Source organism: Hemitrygon akajei, chromosome 32 (assembly GCF_048418815.1).
Source record: "Hemitrygon akajei chromosome 32, sHemAka1.3, whole genome shotgun sequence".
Lineage (NCBI taxonomy): Eukaryota > Metazoa > Chordata > Chondrichthyes > Myliobatiformes > Dasyatidae > Hemitrygon > Hemitrygon akajei.
In genome coordinates this window covers 25,898,847-25,926,345 of record NC_133155.1, presented here as the reverse complement: position 1 = coordinate 25,926,345, position 27,499 = coordinate 25,898,847, and the positions used below count along the sequence as shown (strand labels likewise).

The 27,499-nt window shown below is 39.3% G+C and overlaps 1 protein-coding gene across 2 annotated transcripts in view; it reads right to left on the bottom strand.

The window, feature by feature from the left end:
* The window catches only part of LOC140719685 (glutamate receptor ionotropic, kainate 3), a 554,019-nt gene that overhangs the window by 308,485 nt on the left and 218,035 nt on the right, over nucleotides 1-27,499 (bottom strand). For both annotated transcript variants that reach the window (XM_073034483.1, XM_073034485.1), the window contains 2 exons: nucleotides 21,574-21,717; nucleotides 17,650-17,757 (listed from right to left, as the gene is read on the bottom strand). In XM_073034483.1, coding sequence (XP_072890584.1) covers nucleotides 17,650-17,757; nucleotides 21,574-21,717 — 252 coding nt within the window. The remainder of the gene's footprint in view (nucleotides 1-17,649; nucleotides 17,758-21,573; nucleotides 21,718-27,499) is intronic.

Genomic DNA, 27,499 nt, shown 5'->3' with positions numbered 1-27,499 from the left:
CATAAGATACTCACTAAGAATTAGAAACTCAAGAAACATATGCCCAGTGCAGTGAGAGCGTGAAGCCTACCTTATCAAGGAGTGGATGAAAGGAATAGTGCAAACATGTCCATGGAAAACTAGTTTGGAAAGAGGCAGAAAGGAACTGGGGCTTATTAGTTAGAGGAAATAATGACAAGAGGTTGATGGGATAGATGTGTTGGATATTCGGTACAACTCTCCATAAAGTGTACAGCAGATGTTTATCTGAATGATACCAGCTATGAGATGCCAGGGCTGGATGAACTAAATGCTTTTAAATGAAGAATTGTGATGGATCTCTTCAACTAGAAAATTAGACACCAGGGTTTATCAATTTAAAATCATTACCAAGAGGTAAAGAAGGATAAAAATAGCAAGAGAATTGATGAAGATTAAAATAGTTTTCTATGTTTTGTTAGATGGATGAATTTTGCTAGATGAATTGCTTTATGAAGAAGGCCAGATACACTTGATGGACAAAATTACTTTGTTCTGGGGTGTAATTGTCCGTGTTTTGACAGGCGTATTATCCTTACAATGTCTTTAAACCCGTGATGACAGTGGATTGTTGGGAGTCTGTTCTTGTTTGCAAGAAGTCACAGGGAGTGTGTCAATATTTAAAGAAAGGACACTTTGGATATTCTCCTGATATTGCTCTGCAAACAGTATTTTCCCCACAGGAAGGCAAGACAAATCACATCCAGTTTTGCTCCTTAGTTGCGGCAGTAAAACTTTGACCTACAAACATGTGTAGAACTGGTTATGATGGTATTCATGCTCTGAACAACTCTACTCCAACTCCTTTTCCTAAATGTTTGTCAAAATATCTCCATTACAGAGTCACAGAGCAATACAGCACAGATATATAACCTTCAGCTTAACCAGTCTATGCCCACATAGGGTGCCCACACAGCTGGTCCCAATTTCCTGCTTGGCCCATATCCTTCTGAACCCCAACCATCCAATTACACTCTAACCTCACTCCATCCCCTACCCAAGTGTACCTGCCTCAACCTCTTCCTCTATCAGCTCATTCCATATACTCTCTGTGTGAAAATCTTGCTCCTTGGGATCCTTTTTAAATATTTATCCTCTCATATCAAACCTATGCCCACAAGCTTTGGACTCCCCTACCCTGGAAAACAAACTGTTACCACCTAACTTATTTATGCCTGTCATACTGTAATTTTTAAACACTTCATCAATGTCACCCCTCTTTCTTCTTTGTTCGGAAGAATAAAGACCTGGTCTGACCAACCTCTCCTTATAACTCAAGGCCTCTAATCCTGGCAACATCCTCGTAAATCTTTTCTGCACTTCTTCCAGTTTAACCACGTCTTTGCGATAATAGGGTGACCAAAACTGTACAATGCACTTCAAGCATGGCTTCACCAATGACTTGTGAATCTGCAAGAAAATTTCTGAACTCCTTTACTCAATGATGGTGGCCAACTTGTTAAATGCCTTTTTCGCCATTTTTCAATGAACACTGCTATTACACCACTTTTAAAGAGCTACATGTTTATACCCCTAGGCCCCTCTGTTCCATGACACTCCCCAATCTTCTACTATTCATAGCATACAGTCAGACTTTCCAAAATGCATTGCCTCACACTTAGCTAGATTGAAATCTATTTGCTATTGTTCCTTTCACCTTTTGCACTTGCTAAGCCATACCAGTTTTAAACAAACGCAAGAAAATCTGCAGATGCTGGAAATCCAAAGCAACACACACAAAATGCCAGAGGATCTCAGTAGGCCAGGCAGCATCTATGGAAAAGAGTAAACAGTTGATGTTTCAGGCCGAGACCTTTCTTCAGGACTGATTATTTCCTGCTTTCGTCCTAAATACCTTACTATTCTAAAAAAGATAGTTTGGAATTTTTTTTTCTTACAATTCTTTTATTGGTTTTAGGTCAATTTTTATTTGAGGTTGATGGATTTTATTAACCAGATTTAATGAAGGATCAGGGGCAAAACTCAATCAACTATGACCTCAGCAATTTAGCTCAACAGCTTAACCCTGTTGCTAGTTTTCTATTTGGGTACACTGTACATGAATGGGAGACCCTCAATGAGAAGTTTGCAAAATCAAAATGATCAGCTTTCAGATTATCCAATCGATAAGAGTCAAACTATCCTCATAAATATTTGGGCCTAATTTTTGACTTCTTCACCACCTCTTTCTTTAGTATTAAGGAGCCTTTTGGGATTGAGGACAAGATGCTTTGGGCTCTGGTTCTACTGGTCCTGAGGGATCTGGTGAAGTTAATGTCAGATCGGAGGACTCAATTACGGATGGAGTAGAGGAAGCCGGATAGGAAGGATAGATGACAGTTTATGACGTGTGTGCTTCTTCCACCGTTTATGTAAGGTTTTGTGCACATCCCCAAAAATTTTGATTTTTTTTCCCTCTGTTATCTTGATAATCTCTTACTGTGGCAGAGGTCAGGGCAGTGTGTCTGTTGTGGAATTCTCATGCCAGGCATATGAAAGACAAAACAAAGGACCAGTCTTCCTCTTGAGAGTTGAATTGATCGTCAGAACTCATGCCATCACTGTCAAAACTAGAAGCAATTGATTTGAAAGTAGGTTATGGTAGTTATTAGGATGCTTGATATATACTATAACTTTTCAATGTTGAAGTTACAAATGTATTTTCTTATCAGTTGTTCTTACTGGTAAGAATGACAGAATTTATTGATCAATTTTTTAGTTGATTCACATCCCCAATCATTAAATCTATCATTGTCCTCTCAATCCTTCATCTTCCCTTTGTTCTTCTTCTTCAACCTTTTTTCTCTTTCTTAACTGAATTTTGCATTCTGAACTAACTGAAATACTGGCGCAGTGTGTTGAACAGGAAAGCAATCCTAGGTTTGTAGCAGGAATATCAATGTACTCCATTCAAACGTAAGAACCAAGCCAGAGAAAGCAATTCAGTCTTTGATATTTGTTCTCGCATTTGGCAACATCATGGCTGGTCTGTTATTTCAGCGCTAATCATCTATATCTCTTAATAGCCTTTATGTCCAAAAACCTGTAATTTCTGCCTTCAGTATGTTCAGCTACTGAGACTCTACAACCCTCTGAAGAGGACAATTACAAAGATTCCTCACCCTTTGGAATGAAGTAATTTTATCCCATCTTGACCCCCTGGTTCAAGACATCCCAAACTGGGGATACAGTCCATGTAAGAATTGTACTTTAATGAAAAAAATGACTCTTTCTTTTAAACCACAGTGTAAAAGCTTGGCCTGTTCTTTCCTGATAAAAATAAGCCATCACCCTAATCATCAATTTGGTGAACCATCATTGTCCTCCCTCTACCCTTTTTTAGGTAGGGTAAATAGAACAAACCTACACACAATATTCCAGAAGTGGCTTTTCACCAGTGTCAATGTGATTGCAATAAGGCAGTTCTAATCTTGTACTGAACTGTGCACAATAAATGCCAGCATATTATTTTCATTCTGAACAGTCTGCATTCAAAAAAATGAGCTCAAGTACAAATCAAAGGGTTAACTTTTTTTTTGATTTAGAGATACAGGCACTTCTGGTCCAATGAGCCACATTGCCCATCAACCCTTCTACCTAGCACCAGTCTAATCACATGACAACTTTTAATCATAGGACAATTTATAATGACTAATTAACCTATTAATTAGGTAGCACACACAAAATGCTGGAGGAACTCAGCAGGTCAGAAAAGAGTTTAGTCAAAGTTACTATGGAAAAGAGTATAGTCGACGTTTCAGGCCGAGACCCTTTAGCAGGTAATTGAATCGTGTCCCAGCAGGGGTCAATGTACGGAAATAGTTTACTTTATCACTTTAGCCCTACTTCCAAAGATGTTTTGGGTAGAATTTCATTTTTGGGTCTGCGAGTTAAATATGCAATGGGGGGATGTGCAGAATAAATGCCACCAGAATTCAAAGTAGAGTACAAAGTAGAAAGTAGAGTGCAGAAGATTGTGAACATAGCCCAGCACATCACACAAACCAATCTTCCATCCTTGGACTCACTTTACACCCCACGCTGTCAGAGTAGTGCTGCCAGGATAATCAAGGACACGACCCACCCAGCAACACACTTTTTGTCCCTCTTCCCTCCGGGAGAAGATTCAGGAGCTTGAAGATTTGTACGGCCAGATTTGGGAACAGCTTCTTTCCAACTGTGATAAGACTGCTGAACGGATCCTGACCTGGATCTGGGCCGTACCTTCCAAATATCCGGACCTGACTTGCACTACCTTACTTTCCCTTTTCTATTTTCTAATTATGATTTATAATTTAAATTTTTATTATATTTACTTTGATTTGTACTTCAGGGAGCATGAAGCACAGAATCAAATATCGCTGTGATGATTGTACGCTCTAGTATCAATTGTTTGGTGACAATAAAGTAATGTATGTTAACTTCTCTATAGCATATTTAAAGCTAGCGACTAAGAAGAGATTTCTAATCCCCTTATGTTCTCATTTGAAGAAATACTTCAAGTTTATAATCAAATAGCAAGTCACCTCCAGAATCCAGATAAAGAAATATTTTACTTAAATGATGATCCGTATTATTTCTGTTTAAGACAACCTAACAAACAAGGTAATAATATTTAAATTACTCATACACACTATTGCTTGTAGTTTAATCTCCTGTGCTTTAAAATTTAGCAGACAAATGTTCTTGTTCTTGGATCAGGACAAAAACAAATTTAAACTGATCATGAATAATGACTGCTTCAGTGTGATTTAGGAAATGATACCATGGGAGCCTTGTCAGACATGCAAGGGCTGAAGTGCATTAGTTAGTACATACATTGGTCCGAATGTAACATGTAATGATTGAGAGCTGTCAAAGCAAAACATTAATTCTATTTCTTCTCCATAGAGTCTGCCTGATCTGCTGAGTGTTTCCAGCATTTTCTTTTTTATGCCCTTTTAAAATCTAATATAATTTTATAGAGAGCTCTAGGATATTTTATAGTCCTCTTAGTTCTTCATGAGATGGGAAGGAGCCATTCTGCCCATCAATCTTATGCAAACCTTCAGAACAATCTCATTTCCCTACTTCTTTCCCTCTGACCTTTTCTCTGATCATGACCATTAGCTCTGCCCTGATTCTCCTCCTTTCCACTATGCACGAATTGTAATTTGCACTGGCCAATTAACCTACCAACCAGCATGACTTGAGGAGGAAGGCCACACAGTCGCCGGAAGAACAATAGCACTGGAGGTCAGGACTGAGGCTAAGTTTCAGGAGCTGTGAGCAGCTAGTGCTACCTGTTCATGCATTCTAAAAATTATAGAACTCCCTAGTTATTATGTACTTTGCTAAACCCAATTTAGAATCAGGATTTAACTTAATAGAAGGGTATAAACGAGATTACTTAATATATACTTCAGGAGATTGCATATACTTCCTGTAGTATTTGTTTCACAATATGTAACTTTTACCCCTTGTGTGGAATAACTCAGGAAATACATAATTCCCTGAGTTATTTCCCAGGGAATAAGGGACCTGGAGTATTTTTTTATACCATGAATGCCCACGGTTGGCATTCTGAGTTCTAACATAAAAGTGCTTTAATCTGATGCCTCTGTGACTAAGACAAATGCTTTATGTACACAATTTTCTGCTGTAACCCTTTATTAATGTTAACCACCTGTTAATAAATAAATTTGTTCTGCAGCTCTTCTTATTTTAGACATTTGGAAGCATTTTATGAAAAAGCAAGACTGCACAAAAAAACAACCAGTTTATTCTCCAAGGATGCACTAAGTCACATAAATTGCAGATTGTTAAATGACCATTTGATCTCATGACAGGACTGCAGTAAAGCTGTCAGCTGCACTTCAAAGCAGAAATGAAGAACAGTTTGTGTTGTAGCTCCAGCAAAGTGCAGATTGATAAATATTTGGTTGGATTAAGAGAACATGTTTCTCAGAAGTGGTACTGGCTCATGATATTCCACCGACAGAAAAAGCCATCGATGTAGATTGATGCCATTGTCACTCACCAGTATGAGCAATACGTGAGTCAGTGCTCCAATAAAATGGTGTATAATAAAATGGAAACACTCAGCAGATCCAGTAGCATCTGTGGATAGGGAAAGAAATTTAACCCTTCCACATAAATTGGCTAATATAAAAGAGCACAAAGGCAAATCTAATTAAGCTGATAACATGAATGTCTTGCTGTGCTAAACAAGGTCTATCACACTATTTTCTAGTACAACCCCATTTTAATGATGGAGATTTTTTAACAACTCCGAAGATCAGTTAAAGCAAAACAGCAAAAAAGCAACATTAGCTTGCACGGGATATAATTCAACCATGGCAATGATGAGCAGATGATCTACTATGGTGCTATCGAGCAGAGTCAGGAGAGAAAACTTCATTCAATCCCACCTCACCCTCTCTCTGTCCCTCCCCTTCTTCCCCTCACCCCAGATTACCTTCCACTCTTCCCTGTTTCCTTCTCTCCCAGGGGACCCTTGCAGCCCAAACCAAAAGGTGAGTCAGCCTTCCGCCTACACACCCTCCTATCTTGCTTCCTTTTCCATTCTTTCTTTGTCCTTCCCCAGAACCTCTTTCACCTTCCTTTTCTGTTTCTCCTCTTTCTGTGCACTTCCCCTAGACTATCCCGCTCATTCTAAACTCCTGCTCTGACAGCACCATTTCTGACTTTCTTTCACCCTCTAGAGTTCTTGCTACTGAATAGTACATTGATGGCAAACGTTAAAGGTCGGCGCAGTAGTGCTCTGCAGTACAGGTCTTTGTTACAAGATGTTACAACTAATGTGGGCCACTCAGACAATGGAAGTGGATCAGGGTTTCTAACAGCATTAAGATTATGATATACTCACATAGCAAAGAACATGCAAGGCTGCAGTATTACAGGAAAACTTTATGGTCAATTATTAGAAACACAGCAGCAACTGTCAGGGTATGGGTAATGTTTCTGAGTGAAAGCATGTAATATTGATATCCTATAAAACACATGTAGTCATAGTCACAATGACAGCTAGTTACATCACTCTTCTGAAAACACAATTGGAAAACTACAAGGACTGTGTACTGTATAGCCTACTTTATAATAAGGGACTACCTTATGTTGTAGTACATGTCGTTGGATGTGCAATTAGTTGCATATGGATCTGTATATATGTGTGTTAAAAGTTTGGTTTTCTGCCAGTAAAGAACCATGAAACTTAGCTCCCGTCTCCAGCATTTTTATTAATAGCATTGTTGTGTAGCCTGGACACATGCACAACAAATTGGCGACAAGGTTAACGAACCTACATCATATCGGTGTTTTAATTGATAACAACACTCGGAGGAAGAGTATAAGGAATGAGTCAAGGAGCGGGAGAAGGAGGCAGAGCGAGGCCGCGAGTCTGAAAGGAAGCGGGATCACAGCCAGGGTCGGGAACTTCGGGAGACCAAGAGACACAGTCAGAGCCGCAGCACGTCCAGCCGAGACCACAGCCGGCACTGAACCCCAGGGGCTGAGGGTCTGCCTGCTGCCTGCCCCAGAAAGAAGATTAAAAAGGAGACACACACACACACCTCCCCCCCCCACCCATCTAGACGGAGTGCGCGCATGGCGCTAGCAAAAAGGACGTGTGAGTCAAAAAGGAAAATAAAGGGAGGACAGGGCTTAATTAGCATAACAAAGATGGTGATGATTGAAACCATTACAACATTTGATAGTGGCATTGAAGACTGGGAAACTTACATTGAGAGAGTGGAGTTATATTGTGAGGCTAATGGCGTTAATGATGAAAAGAAAGCCAGTGCCTTACTCAGTGTTATGGGAGCAAAAACATAGGGGCTGCTACAGAGCTTGTTAACCCCTGAAAAGCCAGCTGACAAAACGTTCAAGCAAATAGTAGACACTCTCCAACAGCATTTAAACCCCAAACCACAGGTCACTGCTGAAACATTTAAATTTCACAATCGGACTCAGAGCAAAAATGAAAGCATTTCTAAATATTGTGCTGAATTGTGCAAAAGATCAGAATATTGTCAATTTGGAGCTGGTCTATCGGATGTATTGAGGGACAGGTTAGTGTGTGGCATGTAGCATGAAACCACACAGAAGAAGCTTCTGTGTGAAAGAGACCTTACATTCGAGAAAGCACTAAACATTGCAATATCAACAGAAACAGTGGCACAGGGTGCTTCTGAGATACAACAAAAATCTCTGGATTATGCCACAGATAAAATGTTATTGAACAGAAATGAAGGAAGGAAACGTTACTGTTGTGGGAATGGGTCACATAACTCTGATGACTGTTGGTTTAAAGACAATGAATGCAGAAACTGTGGCAAACAGGGCCACATTGGCAGAGTATGCAAAGCTAGTCAACAGCAGAAAAAGGGCAAAATACAGAAACCTCAGAAAGGAAAATACACTAAGGTACACAAAATGAAAGAAGGCAGTTCTGATGAAAGCAACTCCGACGAAAGTGAATTGTCATGTCTGCCACTTCACAGCGTGAAAGAGACAGATGATCGGAGAGTAATATGGATCACTCCACAAGTGACGGGCATGAGACTGAAAATGGAGTTGGACACAGGCTCAGCTTTAACATGATCTCTGCATATAACTACAAATGACTGTTTTTGCACATACCTTTGAAACGAACAAAACTTCTACTGAAGACTTACACAGGACAGAAAGTGTGTCCCGAAGGCAAAATTAAAGTGACAGTGACCTACTGGTGAAAAACGCAACATCTTGTCCAGACTCTCATGACATAGAAGCACGTCATGTGGATCAAATCCTGAATGCTTAGGTGAAAAACATAACAACACCTTGCCCGGACTCCCTGAACATAGAAACAAACACTCCTGATGTGACAAAATCAGCCTCGCCCACAGATAAGCCAGTCATCAGTGCTGAGGACCTAACTGAGGTACCTGTGGAGGCTCATTCCCCAAAGCAAACTTTTCAAGTCAGACGTTACCCAGAGAGGCAGAGGAGACCTCCCCAGAGACTTGAGTTATAACCGGGTCTTAGATCAAAAGTTTAAAAAAAGGCTTGTTATAATTTGATATTATTACGTTACTTTGTTATAATTTGATGTTAAGTTACTAAGTAAACAAATGGTAGGCATTTGTACGTTAACGGTAAACATATTTGTTTAGCATAGCACCCCAGTTAAAAAAACAGTTGATGCACATTAAAATAAAAGGGGAAGAGTGTACCGTATAGCCTACATTATAATAAGGGACTACTTTATGTTGTAGTAATACATCATTGCATGCGCTATTAGGCATGTATGGATCTGTATATATGTGTGTTAAGAGTTCAGTTCTCTGCCTGTAAAGAAACATGAAACTTAGCTCCTGTCTCCAGTGTTTTTATTAATAGCATTGTTGTGTAGCCAGGCCACATACACAACAGATAGTACTGAGAAAAAAACAAGCGGCTGGGAAGAAACAGCTTATTAGGTTTTCAGTTCCCATAGGGAATCAGTGTAATTACTAGGCTGAGGAAATCTTTAGCTGTCTGTAACTCAAAGAGAAACTACTTCATGCATCATAAAATCAAAGCATGTTAGAGTGCAGAAAACAAGCTTTGGCTAAGACTGGGCTACTCTTTTTCTGTTTATACTGTCCACTCTAGTTTTATTCTTCTCATTCCCCACTGCCTTCAATATAACATTTTTTTTTCAAAAAGATTATCTGCTTGAGGATGCAGCATTGTGACAGAGAGATCAAACCACCTTCACTGATTCTTATCACTGTTACAGGCCCTTCGCTCCAACTTAGCAACACCAGCTAAGATATCTCCCTGAGCTAGTCCTATTTGCACATGTTCAGCCAATGTTCCTCTAAGCTTTTCCTATCCATGTCCCTGTCTAAATACCTTTTAAACATCACAATTTTAAGTACTTCTGGTTTCCTCTGACAGCTCGTTCCATATACCTGCAGCCATCAGTGTGACAAAGTTGCCTCTCTTATCCAGTTTAAAATCATTTCCTTCTCACCTTGAAGTTAAACCCTCTATTCTTAGACTCCTCTACCTTGGGAAAAATACTGTAACCATTCACTTCATGATTTTATATACCTCTGTTACGGTCACCCCTCAGCCTCCTACACTTCAGGGCAAAAAAATCTCCAGCCTATCCAGTTTCTTGTCATAACTAAAGCCATCCAGTTCTTGTGTATCCTTTCTGCATGCTTTTCTGCCTTAATGACATCCTTCCCATAACCAGGTGACCAGAAAAGCACACAATACTGAAAGTACAATCTCACCAAAGTGTCGTACAGTTGCAATGTAACAACCTAACTTTTCTACTTGGTACTCTGACCAATAAAGACAGGCACCTTCTCACCACCATGTCCATCTATGCTGCAACATTCAGGGAATTGCGTATTTATAAACTTAGGATTTCTGTTCTCTAACACTCTCTGGGGCTCTGCCATTTACTGTGGTTTAATTTGCTCTAGTTGGACTTAAATTCCAACTGCCCTTGCTTGGACAACTTTTCCAGTTGCTCTAGATCCTTTTGTAATCTTAATTCTTCATTGCTTACTGCAGTACCAGTTTTAGCTTCATCTGCAGACTGACTAATCATGCCAATTACATTCTCACTTATATTGTTAATACAGATGATGAACCAGCAGCATTGATTCCTGCAGCACACCACTGGTCACAGCCTCCAACCTGAAAAACAATCTACCGCTACCATCCTCCACCTCTTTCTAACAAGCCAATTTTGTATCCAAAATTGCTAGCTCACCCTGGATCCCAAGCAAATTTTTTTTTTGAGTCTTTTCAATGACATCAACAATTCTTGAACTTCTGGTAATTGACCCCAATCCTCCTTCAGTATTCACCATTCCTATTTCCCTCTCTCACCTTATCGCCTTGACTTGCCCATCACCTCTCTCTGGTGCTCCTCCCCCTTCCCTTTCTTCCATGGTCTTCTATTCTCTCCCATCAGATCCCCCCTTCTCCAGCCATTGATCTCTTCCACCAATTGATTTCCCAGCTCTTTATTTCAGCCCTCCACCACTCCCAGTTTCACCTATCCCTACTACCTTGCACTTCTTCCTCCCCTCCCCCCACATTCTTACTCTGACTTCTCATCTCTTTTTTCCAGTCCTCATGAAGACTCTCGGCATGAAACATTGACTGTTACACTTTTCCATAGATGCTGCCTGTCCTGCTGAGTTCGTCCAGCATTTTGTGTGTATTACAATTATAGATACTTATTAGAATACTTGCTGATTAGATTTGACACTGACAATGCATTTCACTATATATTTCAATATCCATGCAACAAATTAAGACAATCTTTATGTTTTATATAGAATTTTCAATCAAGTGACAAAAAAGTGAAACGGCACAGTAAGTATAAGCTTTAACTGAGAAAAAGTAGAAGATGGATATTAAATATTTTTGACTGACATAATATAGCTTCTTTCATGTTCCTAAATTTCTTTGTGCTTTTTGTTTTAAATAAGGGCTTTGGGTGGTGTTTATTAAATGTGCTAAGGCAGGTAATTTGAAAAGTCACAGAGAGATTAAGAGTATGTGCATTCATAAATCGCATGGAAATACTAATGGATTGACAACATGAATAGAATTGAAGAGCTAAACTGTCATTTGATGAAACTGCCTTCATCTAATTCAAAATGAGCTGATGCTATCCTAATAGGTTTTGGCTCCATTAATTGAAGGGAGAAGAATGATTACATACACAACTCATGATGATCAGAAGATTTTCCTTGGCAGAAATATCACTCACAAAGTTTCTGCATTAGCCAGAATAGACAATTATAGCTACAATGAAACGCCAAGTAATAACGGTGGTAAATGTGAATGACAATTCATTAAAACAATATGTAAAGCAGCTTCAAGGCAAAAGAGTATCTTGCAGTAAGAAACCTAATCACAAATCAAGATGAATTCTCAAGGTTTGTGACAGTAATAACATTGGGATAAATTTTAGGTAGTAAATCAACTTTTGCATAGGTTTGTCAGTATTAAGAACACTTGACAAAGAAAGTCAATTGTAAATTTGCATACAAGTTCCTGAATCAGGCAGACTGATTGTTTTATAAGAATACTCAGTTCTTTGATTTATTCGGAATATGGTCATGGATACTGTGTATTGGCATCGGTTTACCATTTTGGCAGTGAAATCAGAACCAATGAAGACCACAGGTTGTCTTCTCAAGGTATGAATGGAATAACATAGGGAGCAATGTGGTATTGATGCACGTCACTACACACATTTCTACCACTTCCCACATCAAATGTCATACTACTGAAGAATTACTTGCTTCTTTTCCAATAGTCAATAATGCTAATGACCTTTGCAGCCAGACTAAATCACACTTAAAACACCAAGATAAATGGGGACACCTCCATTAGAATAAGAATTATTTCTTAATTAGCAAAAAGTGTTTTTCATTCCTCATGCTAACACATTTGTCATGTGCTCAAGTTAATTTGGCTTCTATACAACACTCCCGATGATTGATTTCTTCTACTGTGCCATTGGAAATAATAGTCCAATTCATTTTTCTAAACCATACAAATATATTCCACCACTATACTATACATCCATCACAGGTAAAGCCCTCCCAATCATTGAGCTCATCTACATGAAACACTGTCAAGGCATGCAGTATCCATCATTGCAGACTCCCACCACCAAAACATGCTCTCTTCTCACTGCTGCCATCAGGAAGAAGGTACAAGAGCTTTAGGACTTGCACGACCAAGCTTAGGAACAGTTTCCACCACTCAACCATCAGGCTCTTGAAAATCACTCACCTTCACTTGCCCCATCACTGAAATGTTCCCAAATCTAACGGACTCACCTTCAAGGACTCTTCATCTCATGCTCTTGATATTTAGATTGACAGATACCTTATTGATTCCAAAGGAAATTACAGTATCACAGGAGCATTACCAATGCATAGATATACAGATATTAAAAAAGTAGAAAGAATTTAAAAATTATTTACTGCTTTATTTATTTATACTATTACTTCTTCTTTTTGCATTTGCATAGTTGATTATCCTCTACACTCTGGTTGAAAGCCCTAGCCTGGCGGTCAGTCACTGATTCTGTTATAGTTACTGGTCCATAGTTGATTATGCCCACCAGAAAATGAATGTCAGCATTGTATATAGTGACATATATCTACTTCGATAATAAAACTTATTTTGTACTAAGACAGAAAAATAATTCATTTTTGTTCACTCTTTATTCATCATAAGTGCCATGCAAACTGTTAATTTATATTGTATTTCCAAAAGGTCTGTCTCTATTTTGAAATCTTTTCATTCTCACCTCAATTCAATTCCACATTCTGCTCTTCCTCCAGCATTTTGCCCAATCAAGGATAACTTCATTGTAGTAGAGCATCCTATCATGCATAAAGTCTTTGAATGTTAATCCAAAGACAGGTCTTGCAGGTCTCTGACTGGTGAGAACCATGCACGACTTATCTGTGATGATATACACTATGTTTTCCCTCGGTACTGAGTTGGTGGAACATCTTAGCTGTACCTTCCTGTGAACTTCATGCACGTGATCTGTTCAGAAAGGCTGCTGGAATCTAAACTGTAGAAAAAATTATGATCGAGCTGTTTCCCCCTTCAGATGCTCATGGAATTATGGCTGAGATAAATTCACACAGAGGGACACAAAAACAAATTTGGGAGTATCCTGACTGGCTTATCTTGAATAATCTTAATTTTATCTCAATTAATTTTGAGCTCAGGTCTGTATTCTATTCACCGTATGTTTCCTCAAGAAATATCACAACAGCATTGGTGACTTCATAAACTAGGTTTAAGAAACTGGTGCAACATGCAAGACATTAGAGAAACTCAACATGTCAGGAGCATCTATGGAGGAAAATGGACATAAATACTTTGGGCTGAGATGCACTTCATCTTGTCCATTACTGTACTTTCTATAGATGCTGCCTGGCACACTGAGTTCCTCCAGCACCTTGTGTGTTGCTCTAGATATCTGCATCTATGAACTCTTACAACTCAATTAACAAATCTGGCAATGGAATGTTCGTGCAAACACAGCCACTGTTTTGAGCTTGTTACTGTGTGGTACATATCAGAGCATTATAGTGTATAAAACTGTCTCCACAACAAGCATTTTATCACTTACAGCATCGCTTTATAAATTTCCTAGACTTTCTCTGACATCTGATATTCACATATTCTTTCTAATAGCTGAATTTCACAAAATTGTCAATACTTAAAAAAGATTGACATTACTCACACTGAGCCGACTGTTTGCAACTACCGCATTTAATTGCAATTACGATGCTCACACACATTCCAATCTCTCTTCCAGAAGTGGTTCTCGTAAACAGGCTCACTTTCTGAAATTGTAAACCTCTGCGCCAGATTGTACCACTCAACTGGTCACTAGGGACAACTATCACTGTCACAAGGAAAATGTTAAAACTCCACAAAAACACTAGAGAAGATGCAAATTGAACCTGGATCACCACAGCTTTCAGGCAGTACTTCTACTAGCTGTATCACTGTGACACCCAACTAAATTATTGATTTTCATGATAGTGAAAATCTTATAGAAGACATCATAATTATTTATTTTTATTTTTATCTATTGACTTACGGCGTGAAATTAGCTCTTCTGGCCTTTCGAACCATGCTGCCCAGCAATCTCCCAATTTAATCATAGCCTAATCACTGGATAATTTACAAGGACCAATTAACCTACCAACTGGAATGTCTTTGGACCGTAGCAGGAAACTGGAGCACCCAGAGGAAACCCACGTGGTTCTGGCGAGAATGTACAGGCAGCAACGGGAATTGAACCTGGGACACTGATACTGCTATCTCCTACACTACCTTGCTGCCCCAATTATGAAGCATGATTTTCCTCTGTTATTCCTAAGGACTTGAGTTGGATGTATTTATTACACTTTTCATCAAGGCCATGCTTTAAAAATGAAGGGAAGAGTGAGAAAGGTGAGGGAAAGGTGAGGCAAAGGTTCACTAAAGATAGGAAATGAATGGACATTGAGCCAGATTATCCTCATCCAACTAACAGCCCGTACCCACCCTTCAGCTCTAGTTCCTAGGATCCACATGGTTCCCAGCAACCCCCATTCCTTAGATGCTGGGACATTTATGAGCAGAGAAAGTCATGACTGGTGACCAGATTTCTAGATGAAGCCTGTCCTCAGCATCAATATAAATGTCTTTGACAATTTGTATTGTGAAAAGCCTGTCTCGCTGTTTTTATTAATGTTCCTGGTGGACATTCAACAAATGCTGAGACTGGATTTAAATAATCAAAAGGAATACGTATTATTAAGAAAACAGAAAAAAACTACTGTTAATTAGTTAACAACCTAAATAGAGAAAGACAGAAAAATAGGTAAAAACGTATCTTTTAGAATCAAACGAATGGGGCCACAATAATAGATGGCACAAAGCTGGGAGCTCTGATAAGAAGTGTACAAAGTACAAAAAGTAAATTTATTATCAAAGTACACACTGTAGATGTTATCCTATACTGAGATTTATTTAATTGCGGGCGTACTCAGAAAATCAAAGAAACATAATAGAATCAATGAAAGATTTCACCCAACAGGACGGACAATGTGGATAAGACAATGAACTGTGCAAATGCAAAAGAAAAAAAAAGCAATAAACATCATGAACATGAAATGAAGGGTCCTTGAAAGTGGGTCCATAAGGTTGTGGGAACAGTTCAATTATGGGCGAGTGAAGTTGAGAGAAGTTATCCCCCACTGGTTGAAAGTGTATCAGGCTTCTCAGCTAAGTAAGTTATGAGATGCCTCGGGAGTCAGTGCTGAATTTAAGGGTAGAGTGAGAGGGCAGGTTCTCTCACCTCAGTCCTCCACACTCTGCACATTGCAGTAAGCAGGTATGCAAGTACAGCAGGTGACGATACCAGTTTTGTGGCTGCTTGGCACTTGTCTATGAAACCACGAATTAACTCGTAGTCAACTTCATTCCACTGAGTCAAAGCAAAGGAAAGTAAAGAGGTAAGAGAAATTTGGTTGTAAAGATGGATTTTGATATTGAATTTGGGAAAGAAACATTTATATAGCCCTTTCCATAATGTCAGCACTTTACAGCCAAAAAACCACAGCAGTAATACAAGATTTAAAAAAAATCAAATATCTGCACACTCCAACAAATAGCAATATACAAATAAGCAGGGGGTTTGTTTCATTAATGCTGATTGGGATATAAATATTCCCACAGAGACAATTAAAATAATAACAGATTCATTCTACATTAACCTGAGAAGGCCTCAGTTTAATAGCTCATCTGAAAGAATAGTTAAGTTAAATACTTGCAAATCCATAAAGTATTGCAATGTTGCTGTTGTTAACAAACTGGATCACAGATCAGGTAAAAAAAAATCATGCAATAATGCAGCAAGAACATCAAAACAAGGTAACAGAAATTAAAGGAACAGGATTAGGCCAATCTTTGGACATGCTCAGTCATTCTACAAGATCAGGTCTGAACCACCCTTGTCCTCAAATTCACTCTGTACTCCCTTCCCAGACTCCTCACTTGTAAATTAAAAGTCTATCAATCTTTGCGTAGAATATATTCAATGAATCTACTACAACAGCTGTCAGGGGAAGAGAATTTCTAGAAACCTGCCCTCTGAAAGTAAAGAAAACACCTTCATCAGCACTGTCTTAACTGTTTATCCCCTAATTCTGGATCTATTCACCCCTTGTTCTAGAAACCCCCAATAGTGGAATCATCCTCCCAGTATCTACCATATCAATTCCCTTTAAAAGTTAAATTTTCCCAGTTAACCTTTCTTTGTTGTAAACTCCAATAAGTCAAAACTGTTCAATCTTTTTTTTATATAACAACCCCCCTATTCCAAGAATTAACCTAACAAACCTTAGTGCCTGCCTCTAATATAAGCAAATACCCCTCAAATACAGAGCATGCAGTATTCCAGATTCAGCTTCAGCAATATCCCAGAAAAGCTGCATCAGAACCTCCCAACATGTATACACCATATTCCTAAAATAAAGACCATTATTCCCTTCAGACTTCTTAATTACTTTTTGGACCAGCTGCATTTTTAGATGTTTTATATACCAGGACTTCCATATCCCTCTGTAGTGCAACATTTTGTTCTCATTCTGTTTAAGTAGTAATGTGCTTTTTCACTGTCTTTCAGTGTAGATAACTGTACATTTCATTTCTATGAAATACAGTATATCATTAATTACTGGTTGTTTATGCTTGAATTTGTTCATTATAAAGTAATTGAGTTCTGCTGCCATTCATTAGATTAAATGGGAAGTCTTTTATTTGAAGCATTAACTCTGTTGCTCTTTCCACGGATATTAACTGATCTGCTGGGTATTTCCCGAGGTTTCAGTCATTATTTTGTGGAATCTGATTTTTGTGGGTGTGAGTGCATGTACTTGCTTTTTCACGTATTTCCTACAAAGTGAAGGTGAGTGAACATTTAAGCCCCAATTATGAGAGAGAATATATGAGAGATTTAGAAGTTTGGGTGCACTATTACAATATATTGCATTTTAACTTCAAACAATTAAAATAATTATAAGTACATGGAAACATACAAACCTTTTCTAGGCCATCTTCCTTAAGGCTGACAATGTCCAGATCAAAATCAGTCCGCAGTCCAGTGGTTTTGTTAAATGTGATTCGGCCTGTTAATCCTTCCCATTGAGCCTCAACAGAAAAATGCACGGTGGTAATTACACAGCAACAAAAATCATTACTCTAACAGTAAATTTTAATTACAACCTCAGAAGGAAATGATCCTAAATCCCCCTCCTTGTGGAAAATGATTAATTAATCATTGCTGGTCTTCATCCACTGCCTACAACTCACTCTATGATTCCCATTTGCCTCTGTGCACTGATTTATAGGCAAGCTATTGTGAAAGTCATGTACCTTGTTTCAGACATTAATAAGATTATGTGTATCACTGTGGCTCAGATGTCAATTGGAAAAGAAAGGGTGTTGCTTTCATCTTGCCAGCTCCCACTGTAAGCTCTTATCTCAGAACCTTTGCAACTATACGTGTATCTGTCATGAGTAGAGCAAGTGAGTACTAGCTGGAAAGTCGTGGAACTTCTTATTAGCAATCTCATTAACCTTCATAACCCTTAGTGACTGGAAATTTGCTAGTTTGTGATGAATTATAAACTTGGGTTCATGCTGGACTCTATCTGTTAGTGCACCTGCTGACTTGTGACAGCAGTTCTGTGGGAATGATGAATGAATGCCTCCCGGGAATTACACTGGAGCAATTCTAATGCTCCATTGGACTGCCAAACAGTGGAATTAGTGTGCTCACAATCTACCTTGTTTCTAATGCTGTGGAGCATCATGGTAACAATGATACAAGGTGCACATCCATGACTGGAATTATGAGCTTCTGTTTGATCTGGTGTGGAACCCATTGGATGGTTTGTATGGAACAATAAGACGTGTGTGTGAATTCTGAACTAAGTTAACACACAAGAGGGTCAACATAGTTGTCAATGCTGGGTGCTGATGATGCTTCGTTCAGGCTGGGCCTTTTGGAAACTTGAGGTAGACTTCTGACTCATGTCAATATTATGGCTGAATATAAGGCCAACACTATTGAAAATACAATAAAATGCAATTGCCTCTGCACCCCTTAATAGTGTGTCAGTGTTAACAACCTGTTATAGCAATGTGACTGATACAAAAGCCACATTAAGAATCATCTCCTTAATGGTTTTCAGAAGACCAATTAGAAGAACATCCCTCTATAAAATTTGCTGAATGTATTTTCTGTTTGCCCCCTTGTTAAAAATGTTGATTAATAGAACATTTTTCTATGTGATACAATATTTACCTAGAAGTCACTGCTGGTGGTTAAGGCAATCTGGATAGAAATGTCATAGTCTCTTGTCCATTTGAAGTCCATGTTGGCACTCAACAACTTGAACTGTGACTCCATTAAAACCTGAAAGGATTTTTAGCCAAATCTCCTAAAACTCTTCGAACTCCAAATGCATTACTGAAATGTACCTGTCATAACTGACCATGGGGCAGAAGGTTACTCTTCCTGAAGGCATGTGTGTGTTGGACAGAGTCGTATTAGTTTATAAACAGAGTCACCCAAAGGCACCATTTAATATTTTTGAAGGATACTGAGTACATCCGGTATAAAACAGAAGGACTCAACAGCCCTCTTCTTTCAAAACAAATTGATGAGGTGAGATGAAGCAAGTTCAGTTTTTTTGCTCTTGATAAGACTTTTCTCATTCTCTTTTGCACTGAACCTGCCTCGGTGGGGGGGGGGGGGGGTCTCATGTTTTCAATCCACTGTGTTTGTTAAAATCTATATTGAGAATGCCCAAGATGCCAACTGAGTAATCACTTTTACAAGCCTTTTCTCCTGGACTTTGCATTGGTGTTGGTTGTACGCAAACAAGCAAACTATATTTAATGGGAAGTAAAACTGTTTTCAGTATGAGCTTTATTCATTACTTGTACGTAGAAGCACAGTGAAATGCATCATTTTATATCAAAGGCCGACGCAGTGTGAGTATGGCATGTTCTCTCCTCTCAGATTCCATGTTCATCAGCCCTTTGGTCTTTTCCAGCTTTTTACATCGTTCCAACTCTCCTCCTTCCCTCATCTCATATCAACCTCCCTTCACCTGCACATATCTATCACCTGCCGGCTATTGTTCTGTCCCTTCCCACACTTCTTGATAATGGGGTATCTCCCATCTTTCTTTCCAGTCCAGATGAAGGATCCAGCTCAAAGAGTTGACTGTTTCTTTCCCTGCATAGATGCTGTTTCGCCTGCTGAGTTCCTGCAGGAGTCTTATTTTTGCACCAGACTCCAGCATCTGAAGACTCATGTGACTCCTCTCTACACATCTGATCTCTATTCTTGTGAAGAATCTATCACTTCAATGAACCAGGCTCATCCAGCTGCAGAGGCACTAAGGATGACCGTGCCCTGGGTCACGTTAGATAATGGACCTTCATGAAGCCATAGTACTACAGAGCAGAAGGTTGCTAACTGCCCTGCACCCACCCCACACTACTGAAAAATCAATGTCATTAGCCAACCCAAATGGATTTTCAACAGAGCCCTGCAAATTTCACCCCTTCATGTAATTCCAATTTCAAATTGCAAACAGATTTTTAAAAAGTAAAACCTTCTCCTATTGTCAAGTTCCTTTTTCAATCTCCTCAAAACAATACCTTCTGCTTACCAATTCTGGTACAGTGGGAACCACTTCTCCTTATTTACTTTATCATTCTGATTCTCTCAGATTATCTCTTACCTGCCTCAGCTCTAATGAGAATGCCTGCAGTTATTAGGTCCTCCGTGTAAATTTTGTCCTCGATATAATTGTGTTAAATCTTTTGTTACATCAATGTTGCACTTTGTTGTTTGGAACTGGGTTACAGTGAAAACATGACATTGGTTAGCTCCCCTTGAACAGAGAACCTTCTGTTGCTCTTCATATTGCAGTTCTAAAACAGGCACTAAAATCCTGGTATAACAAGGAAATTCATAGAAAGGCAGCATACCAACAAGGATTGTTGCTCTAAGAAGATAGACTATGTTAGTTACAAGGCAATACACACAAAATGCTACAGGAACTCGGCAGGTCAGACAGCATCTATGGAGATGAATAAACAGTCACGTTTTGGGCCGAGACCCTTCTTCAGGACTGAGAAGGAAGGGGGAAGACACCAGAATAAAAAGTTGGGGGAAGGGAAGGAGACAAGCTGGAAGGTGATAGGTGAAGCCAGGTGGGTGAGGAAGGTTAAGAGCTGGAGAAGGTGGAATCTGATAAGAGGGAGTTACAAGATAAGAGTTCCTCATCTGTTAGTTACAAGATAGAGCTCCTAAAGAGCCAATAAACTCTTGGAATGTGTGTGGACTGAGTGCAGGCATCCAACATTGAATAAGTTCATGAGAATGATATACTTTCCTACAAAGAGAAAGGTCAGAGTCCCTGTAAACATGCCACCCCAAAGCTTTCAAGAGGTGGAAGAGGTTTTTTTTCATTATTATTATTCCTCTCCCAGTTTGAATGGACGGGGGAGGGAGGATGTAATTGTATAAAGATGGGTATGATGGTTAGAAGGTTACACTGTTTTTGATCAAGGCAGACTCAAAGGCTTATCTTCCCCACAGCCTTTCTTCATATGTTTAACCTCTCCAACCAGATTTATGAAATACTGGCAAAGAATTCAAGAGCTTGGACATTTATTTTCTGTCATGCCCAAATCTCCAATGGAGCATGCAGGGTAATCGGCAATGAATTTTATACCTTCCTCACAACAAATATCCCACCAATCAGGTGAGAAAATGACAGAGGAAGTCCTGTTAACAGATTTCATAACGAATATTGCTGCAGTGTTGAAATGTCCACAATCATTTTGCGTGTTTAATGTAAATTTGATTTCACGTCATTCCAAGAGGCAAGAAATGAGCACCACATATTGGTGGACACACACGTTCTCAAAATTGGTCATTACCTCTTTTATGAAGTTCATGAAGCGGCTTCCAAATCGCCAGGGCTTGTGCCTATGGCACTGCAAAGAGTTAACGGTCATCTGAGGCGATCGTTGATAGGACATTGATACAATATGAACTGCATCGTATGTCAGAGCAGCATCTGTCTGAAATAAATGTGAAAACTGTTTAAGTTGATTTCTCAAAATGCCTTTGCTTTCTGCAGATACATTAGCTCTGAACAGGTACCCTGCCTTTGACAGCTAACCTTTATATTATAGCGTGATCCAGATATTACACTGCCCTGTAACATTACTTACACCGTAAATTAACCTGTCAACGTTACGCATTTTTATTACTTTGATCAGTCCTATTCAAAATATAACTTTTATAAAATTTTTCCAAAGGTGTGGTGACAAACTGCCATCTATTCTTCTGTTCAGAGTTTTTAAATCTAAATCTAAATGATGCAGATGAATTTATAAAAAACGCATCTTGCTGGTGAGTGAGCTTCTTGTTTGCCGCACCATCAGAGCTTACTGAAGGCCTAGATGTCAGTGCTGGCTACAAGGCAGCTGGGGTAAAGGTGGGATCCATCGTGGTTCCAAAACCAGTACTGTATCTAATTTGTTTGCAGCCTCAGTCAGGAGTGAAACCGAGAAGAGGTTATTATTCCAGCAGTACAAACTTGCTTGAGCGCAGTGAGTTATTTAGTTAGATTGTGGTACCTCGGGAAAATATTTAGCTTTCACGATTTCTGGCTCTGGAGCTTTTTTATTCTTTCATGAGAATATTCTTTGAGAGATATCATCCCTTAAATAATATATTTCATGTGAACTGGAAAGTGACCTGTTTGAATGATTTACCATATTGATTTTATAGAGCTTATCATCTTCGAGAGATGCTTGAATTTGAATAATATACAGTATGTCACTCATAATAGACACTTGATTGTACTAAATCTAACAGGCATTTAGACAAGGAAAAGCAAGTTTACTCCTTCCAAGTGGCTACTGTCCAGAGTCAACACTGGCGATTTCTATTTACACAGGACCTCAAATACAGATACAAATCAAGAAATGTCAGAGTTGAATGCCAAGACAGAACAAGAAATATTGCCTCAGTCATCCAGGGCACAGTCTCCTCACCAACAGACACTGATTTATTCCGCATGCAGAAGGTGGACTGAACTAATAATGTGGATACACAGGAGCTGAGTGAGCCAGGGCTGACTCTGAGTGAGGAGCAGACCTCATCCACCACGTTGCTCAGCCCAGTGTCCAAGGCACTTTGACAGCTCGCTGGCCGTCAAAGACATTATACATAATGTTAAGTACTTCCGAGACATTCAAAGTTGAATCTAATGAATTTAACTAAATTTAAAAATGTCTAAAGTTAACAAACTTCTTAGCAAACTTTATCAAAAACATTAGAATATTGAAATAAATTAAGTTGAGCATGTAGCTTTTCCCAAGTGGTCATCAATTCCATTCAAATGAATGGGTTATGTTTATCTGCTGGCCTTCCCTGGAGTAAAGAGGAAGAGTGGATCTAAACCCTCTCATCAGCATCTCAAATGATGGAATTGATAGCGTGGTGGCCAAGTTTGCAGATGATACATAGATAGGTGGAGGGATAGGCAATGTTGAGGATGTAGGGAGTCTACAGAAGGACTTGGACAGATAGTGAAAATTGTCGAAGAAGTGGCAGACGCAATATAGTGTAGGGAAGAGTACAATCATGCACGTTGGTAGGAGAAAGAAAGTATAGACTATTTTCTAAACAGGGAGAAAGATCAGAAATTAGAGGTGAAAAGGAACTTTGGAGTCCTTGAGCAGGATTCACTGAAAGTTGACTTGTAGGTTGAGTCAATGGGTTGTGAAGGCAAATGCAATGTTAGCATTTATTTTGAGAGGACTAGAATATGAGAACAAGGATATGATGTTGAGACTTTCTAAGGCTTTCGTCAGACCACATTTGGAGCATTCTGAGCAGTTCTGGGCCACTTATCTATGAAAATATGTGCTAGCTTTGGAGAGGATCCAGAGGAGGTTCGCAAAAATGATTCCAAGAATGAAAGGATTAACATTTGAGGAGCTCTGGGCCTGTAGTCACTGGAGTTTAGAGAAATGTGGTGGGGGAGGGGAGCTATTAAATATTGAAAGGTCTAACAGAATGGATTTGGAAAGGATTTTTCCTTCAGTGGGTGAGTCTCGGACCAGAGGGCACAGCTTCAGAATAGAGAGATGGCCATTTAGAACAGAGATGGGAAGAATTTCTCAGCCAGATCATCGCATATCTGTGGAATTGTTTGCCATGGATGGCTGTAGAGGCCAAGTCATTGAGTATATTTAAAGCAAAGATTGACAGATTCTTGGTTAGTTGGGGTGTCAAGGGTTACGGGGAGAAGACAAGAGAATGGGTTTGAGAGAGGTAATAAGTCAGCAATGATGGAATGGCACAGCAGACTTGATGCCTTAAGATCTTATATAAGCGTTCGGCCACTAGCCCCAATGGAGATGACAAACAGATGTGCTGACATCTCAACTACAGCTTGTCTCGTATCATTCGCTTTGCAGGAGTCCGAGACAAGTTAATCCATGAATAATTAACGGCCAAAGCTTCTCTTTGGGACTGCCAGTCATCAGTCAGCATGATTAGCTCCACTGAGGAAGTGATTAAAGTGAAGATTTCGAGCAGTCCACTCATAGCAAGAAGGTCCGTGAATTTCCAGGGAGGGAGCCTAGATATAAAGGCATGACTGCTAATAGTGTGACTGAGTGGGCCTGGAGCTGAAGGGACAACACCAAAGGCAGAAGGACTGGTGGACAGAACAGAAGAGCTGCAAGAGGTCCTATGATAACCAATGTAGATGGGTGCTCTTTTGCAAAACAAGCAAGATCAACCTACTCGATAAACAATCCGGTTAGGAATAGTCAAAGCAAAGTACAACAACATTGCAATAAAAGCAGAATAATTTCTCCAGAGAAACACGGTGATTGATGGATATTTAAATTATGTGCATAAAATCAATTTCTGTCACTTAAAGAGCTGTGTGCCACTAAGTTTTATTGACAAGAGAATTATCTCATCCTCTTCATTCTGGCTGGCTTGAGTTGCCACCAAGTACAACCTTGACTAGTAGTTATCACTTTGCAGTCGTGGAACCTTACTGCACACAAAATGCTTAGCAAATCACTACAGTTATACATATCTAGTGAATGTGCTTCATTAATTGTAAAATGCCTTGAGAAATACTGAATATGTGAAAAACAGAATATTATTAGAGTTCTATGAATAATATGTGAACAAAGCACTGATTTATGTTAACTGAACTAATCAAACGTTGGGCTTTATAGGTTTTTTTTCTTCTCTTGTTCCTTGATAAAGAGTGCTCAAGATAAAAGAGTACTCAAAACTTTATGTGAATGCTCCCCTCCACAATCTGAAGCAGCAATTTAGATTGGCTGTTGCTTTTCTGAGTTCAAGGTCAAGTTTATTGTCATTCAACCGTATACGTGTACAGTGCCAAACAAAACAACGTTCCTCCAGACTCAGGTGCACAACACGATACATATAACTCACACACAACAGATAAAGTAAAATTACCTCAAATAAATTAACAAGTAATAAAATATATCCAGAAGATTGACATTTGGCATAAGGTGCACTTAGAATATCAGTTAGGGACTAAGCAGTATAATGTTGCTGGATCTGTATACGTGACGAGACCTGGGTGGCGACAGAAAGTTCAGTGGTCTCATGGCCTGGGGGAAGAAGCTATTTCCCATCCTCTAAGTCCTTGTCATAATGGTATGGTACCTCCTACCTGATAGTAGGGAGGGCGGAGGTCAAAAAGATTGTAGGACAGATGAGAAGGATCTGTGACAATGCTAAGGGCCCTGCATTTGCAGCGTTCCTGATAAATGTCTTGGATAGATGGAAGAGCGACCCCGATGATCCTCTCCGCAGTCCTTTGTAGGGTCCTGCGGTCAGATTCCATGCAATTTCTGTGCCAGGCAGTGATGAGGTGGGTCAGGACACTCTCAATGGTAAATTAAAAAGTAATTTGAGAAACCTCCAACCTCAGTGCACGCGCTCTCAGACAATGTACGGGGAATGAAGGGCAGCGAGTCTGAAAATCCTCAAATTGTGTTGCTCAGCAACATCGCTCCAACACTTCACTATTTTTTTCAGAAACAAACTTAAAGGAAGCAGCAATGACAGCCAATAAAAGCAGGAAAGCTTCTTCAGAAAATTAAATAAACACAGGATTTTCACCTATAAATGATAGGTCTGAAATCAATGCCATGTATGAAAGATAGCATGACTGACAGAGGAATTAACCAATCAACTCAGCCTACGTGACACCGCATTATCACCATATACAGCTTTCAAAACTATTGCGGTACCTTGTATTTTCCCCTAATATTCAAGGGATCAACTTTCATGATGATATTAATTTCTAGGAAAACAGTTGGGAACTATAGGAAGGGTTACCTCATTACAGAAAGGGTGTGGAAGCTTTAGAAATAGCGAGGAAGCAATTTACCAGGATGCTGACAGGATTAGAGAGCATGTCTTCTGAGGCAAGGTTGAGTGAGTTCGAGCATTTCTCTTTGGAGTGGAGGAGAGGTGATTCTATACAGGTGTATAAGGTGATAACAAGTACAAATATACAGTGGCTGGCCAGTGCCTTTTCCCAAAATTGGCAATGGCTAATATGAGAGGATGTAATCTTCTGGTGATTGGAGGAAAGTATAAGGGAGATGTCAAAAAAAGGGGTTTTTTTTTTACACACGGAGGTGGTAAATGCATGGAATGTACTGCCAGGGCTGATGAACAAGGCCAATACATTAGAGATATTTAGGAGACTCATAGATATAGGGACATAGATGAAAGAAAAATGGAGGGCAATGTGAGAGGGAAGCGTTAGATTGAACTTGGAGTAGCTTAAAAATGTTGGCCAAATATTATGGGCTGTACGGCCTGTACTGTGCTTTAATGATTCTATGTTCTATGAACTGTTTTTGACAGTTTTATCTAGACTTTGAGATCCAACATTTAAAAGACTGATGGACGACTATGAAATGTGTGGGGAAGAAGGTTTGCAATAAAATACTGATGAACGTGCACTATTTCTGCACTTTGTAAATGGAAGTAATATTGATATTGCTTGTTCCTAAGTACATTACTAAAGAATGCAGGTTAGAGAACAATAGGATAAAATTAGCCTCAAGAACATTTACCCAATTAAACATGCCCATGTGATGCTACAAACAAATGCTGAATGAGGGTAAAGACAGAAACTATTTTAGAGAACTTGAGCACCAAATTTAGATGTGAAGGATGACTCCATCTCTTCCCAATCTGCCAATTAAGCCGTTGCATTATACCAGCTTGCGAGAATGAATTGTTAATAGAATTAGCACAAAAACAAGTCAAGGAGAGGAAAACCAGGTAAGAAATCAAAGGGATGGAATAGAATTTTCTATATATCAACTAGGGCACCAATTAATGGAGTCACAATGTCACAGCACTCTTGTGCTGGTTCAATCCTGTGATCACTTCATGCTGTCTGTGTAAAGTTTGCAACAAGCTTTTTCTTCAGCGCTATCTGCTTTCCTCCCACATCCCAAAAATGTGAGAACTGATTGGATATTTAGCCAATGTAAAAAGTCCTCAGCAACTTGGTGAGAGTTAAAACCTCAGGGCTTGCTGAAGAGAAAAGAGGGAGAATAAAAATGGGATTAGTATAGAATGTCTAGTCAGTGAGAAGCCCTTAGCACTGTCAAGGTCCCCTCCTATCTGTCCCACAATCTCTTTGACGTCCTACCATCAGGCAGAAGGTCCAAGAATAAGCACTATTAGGCTGAGTAACAGCTTCTTCCCCTAGACTGTGTGACTTCAGGACACCCTGCTACCACCCAGTAGACATTATTTATGACA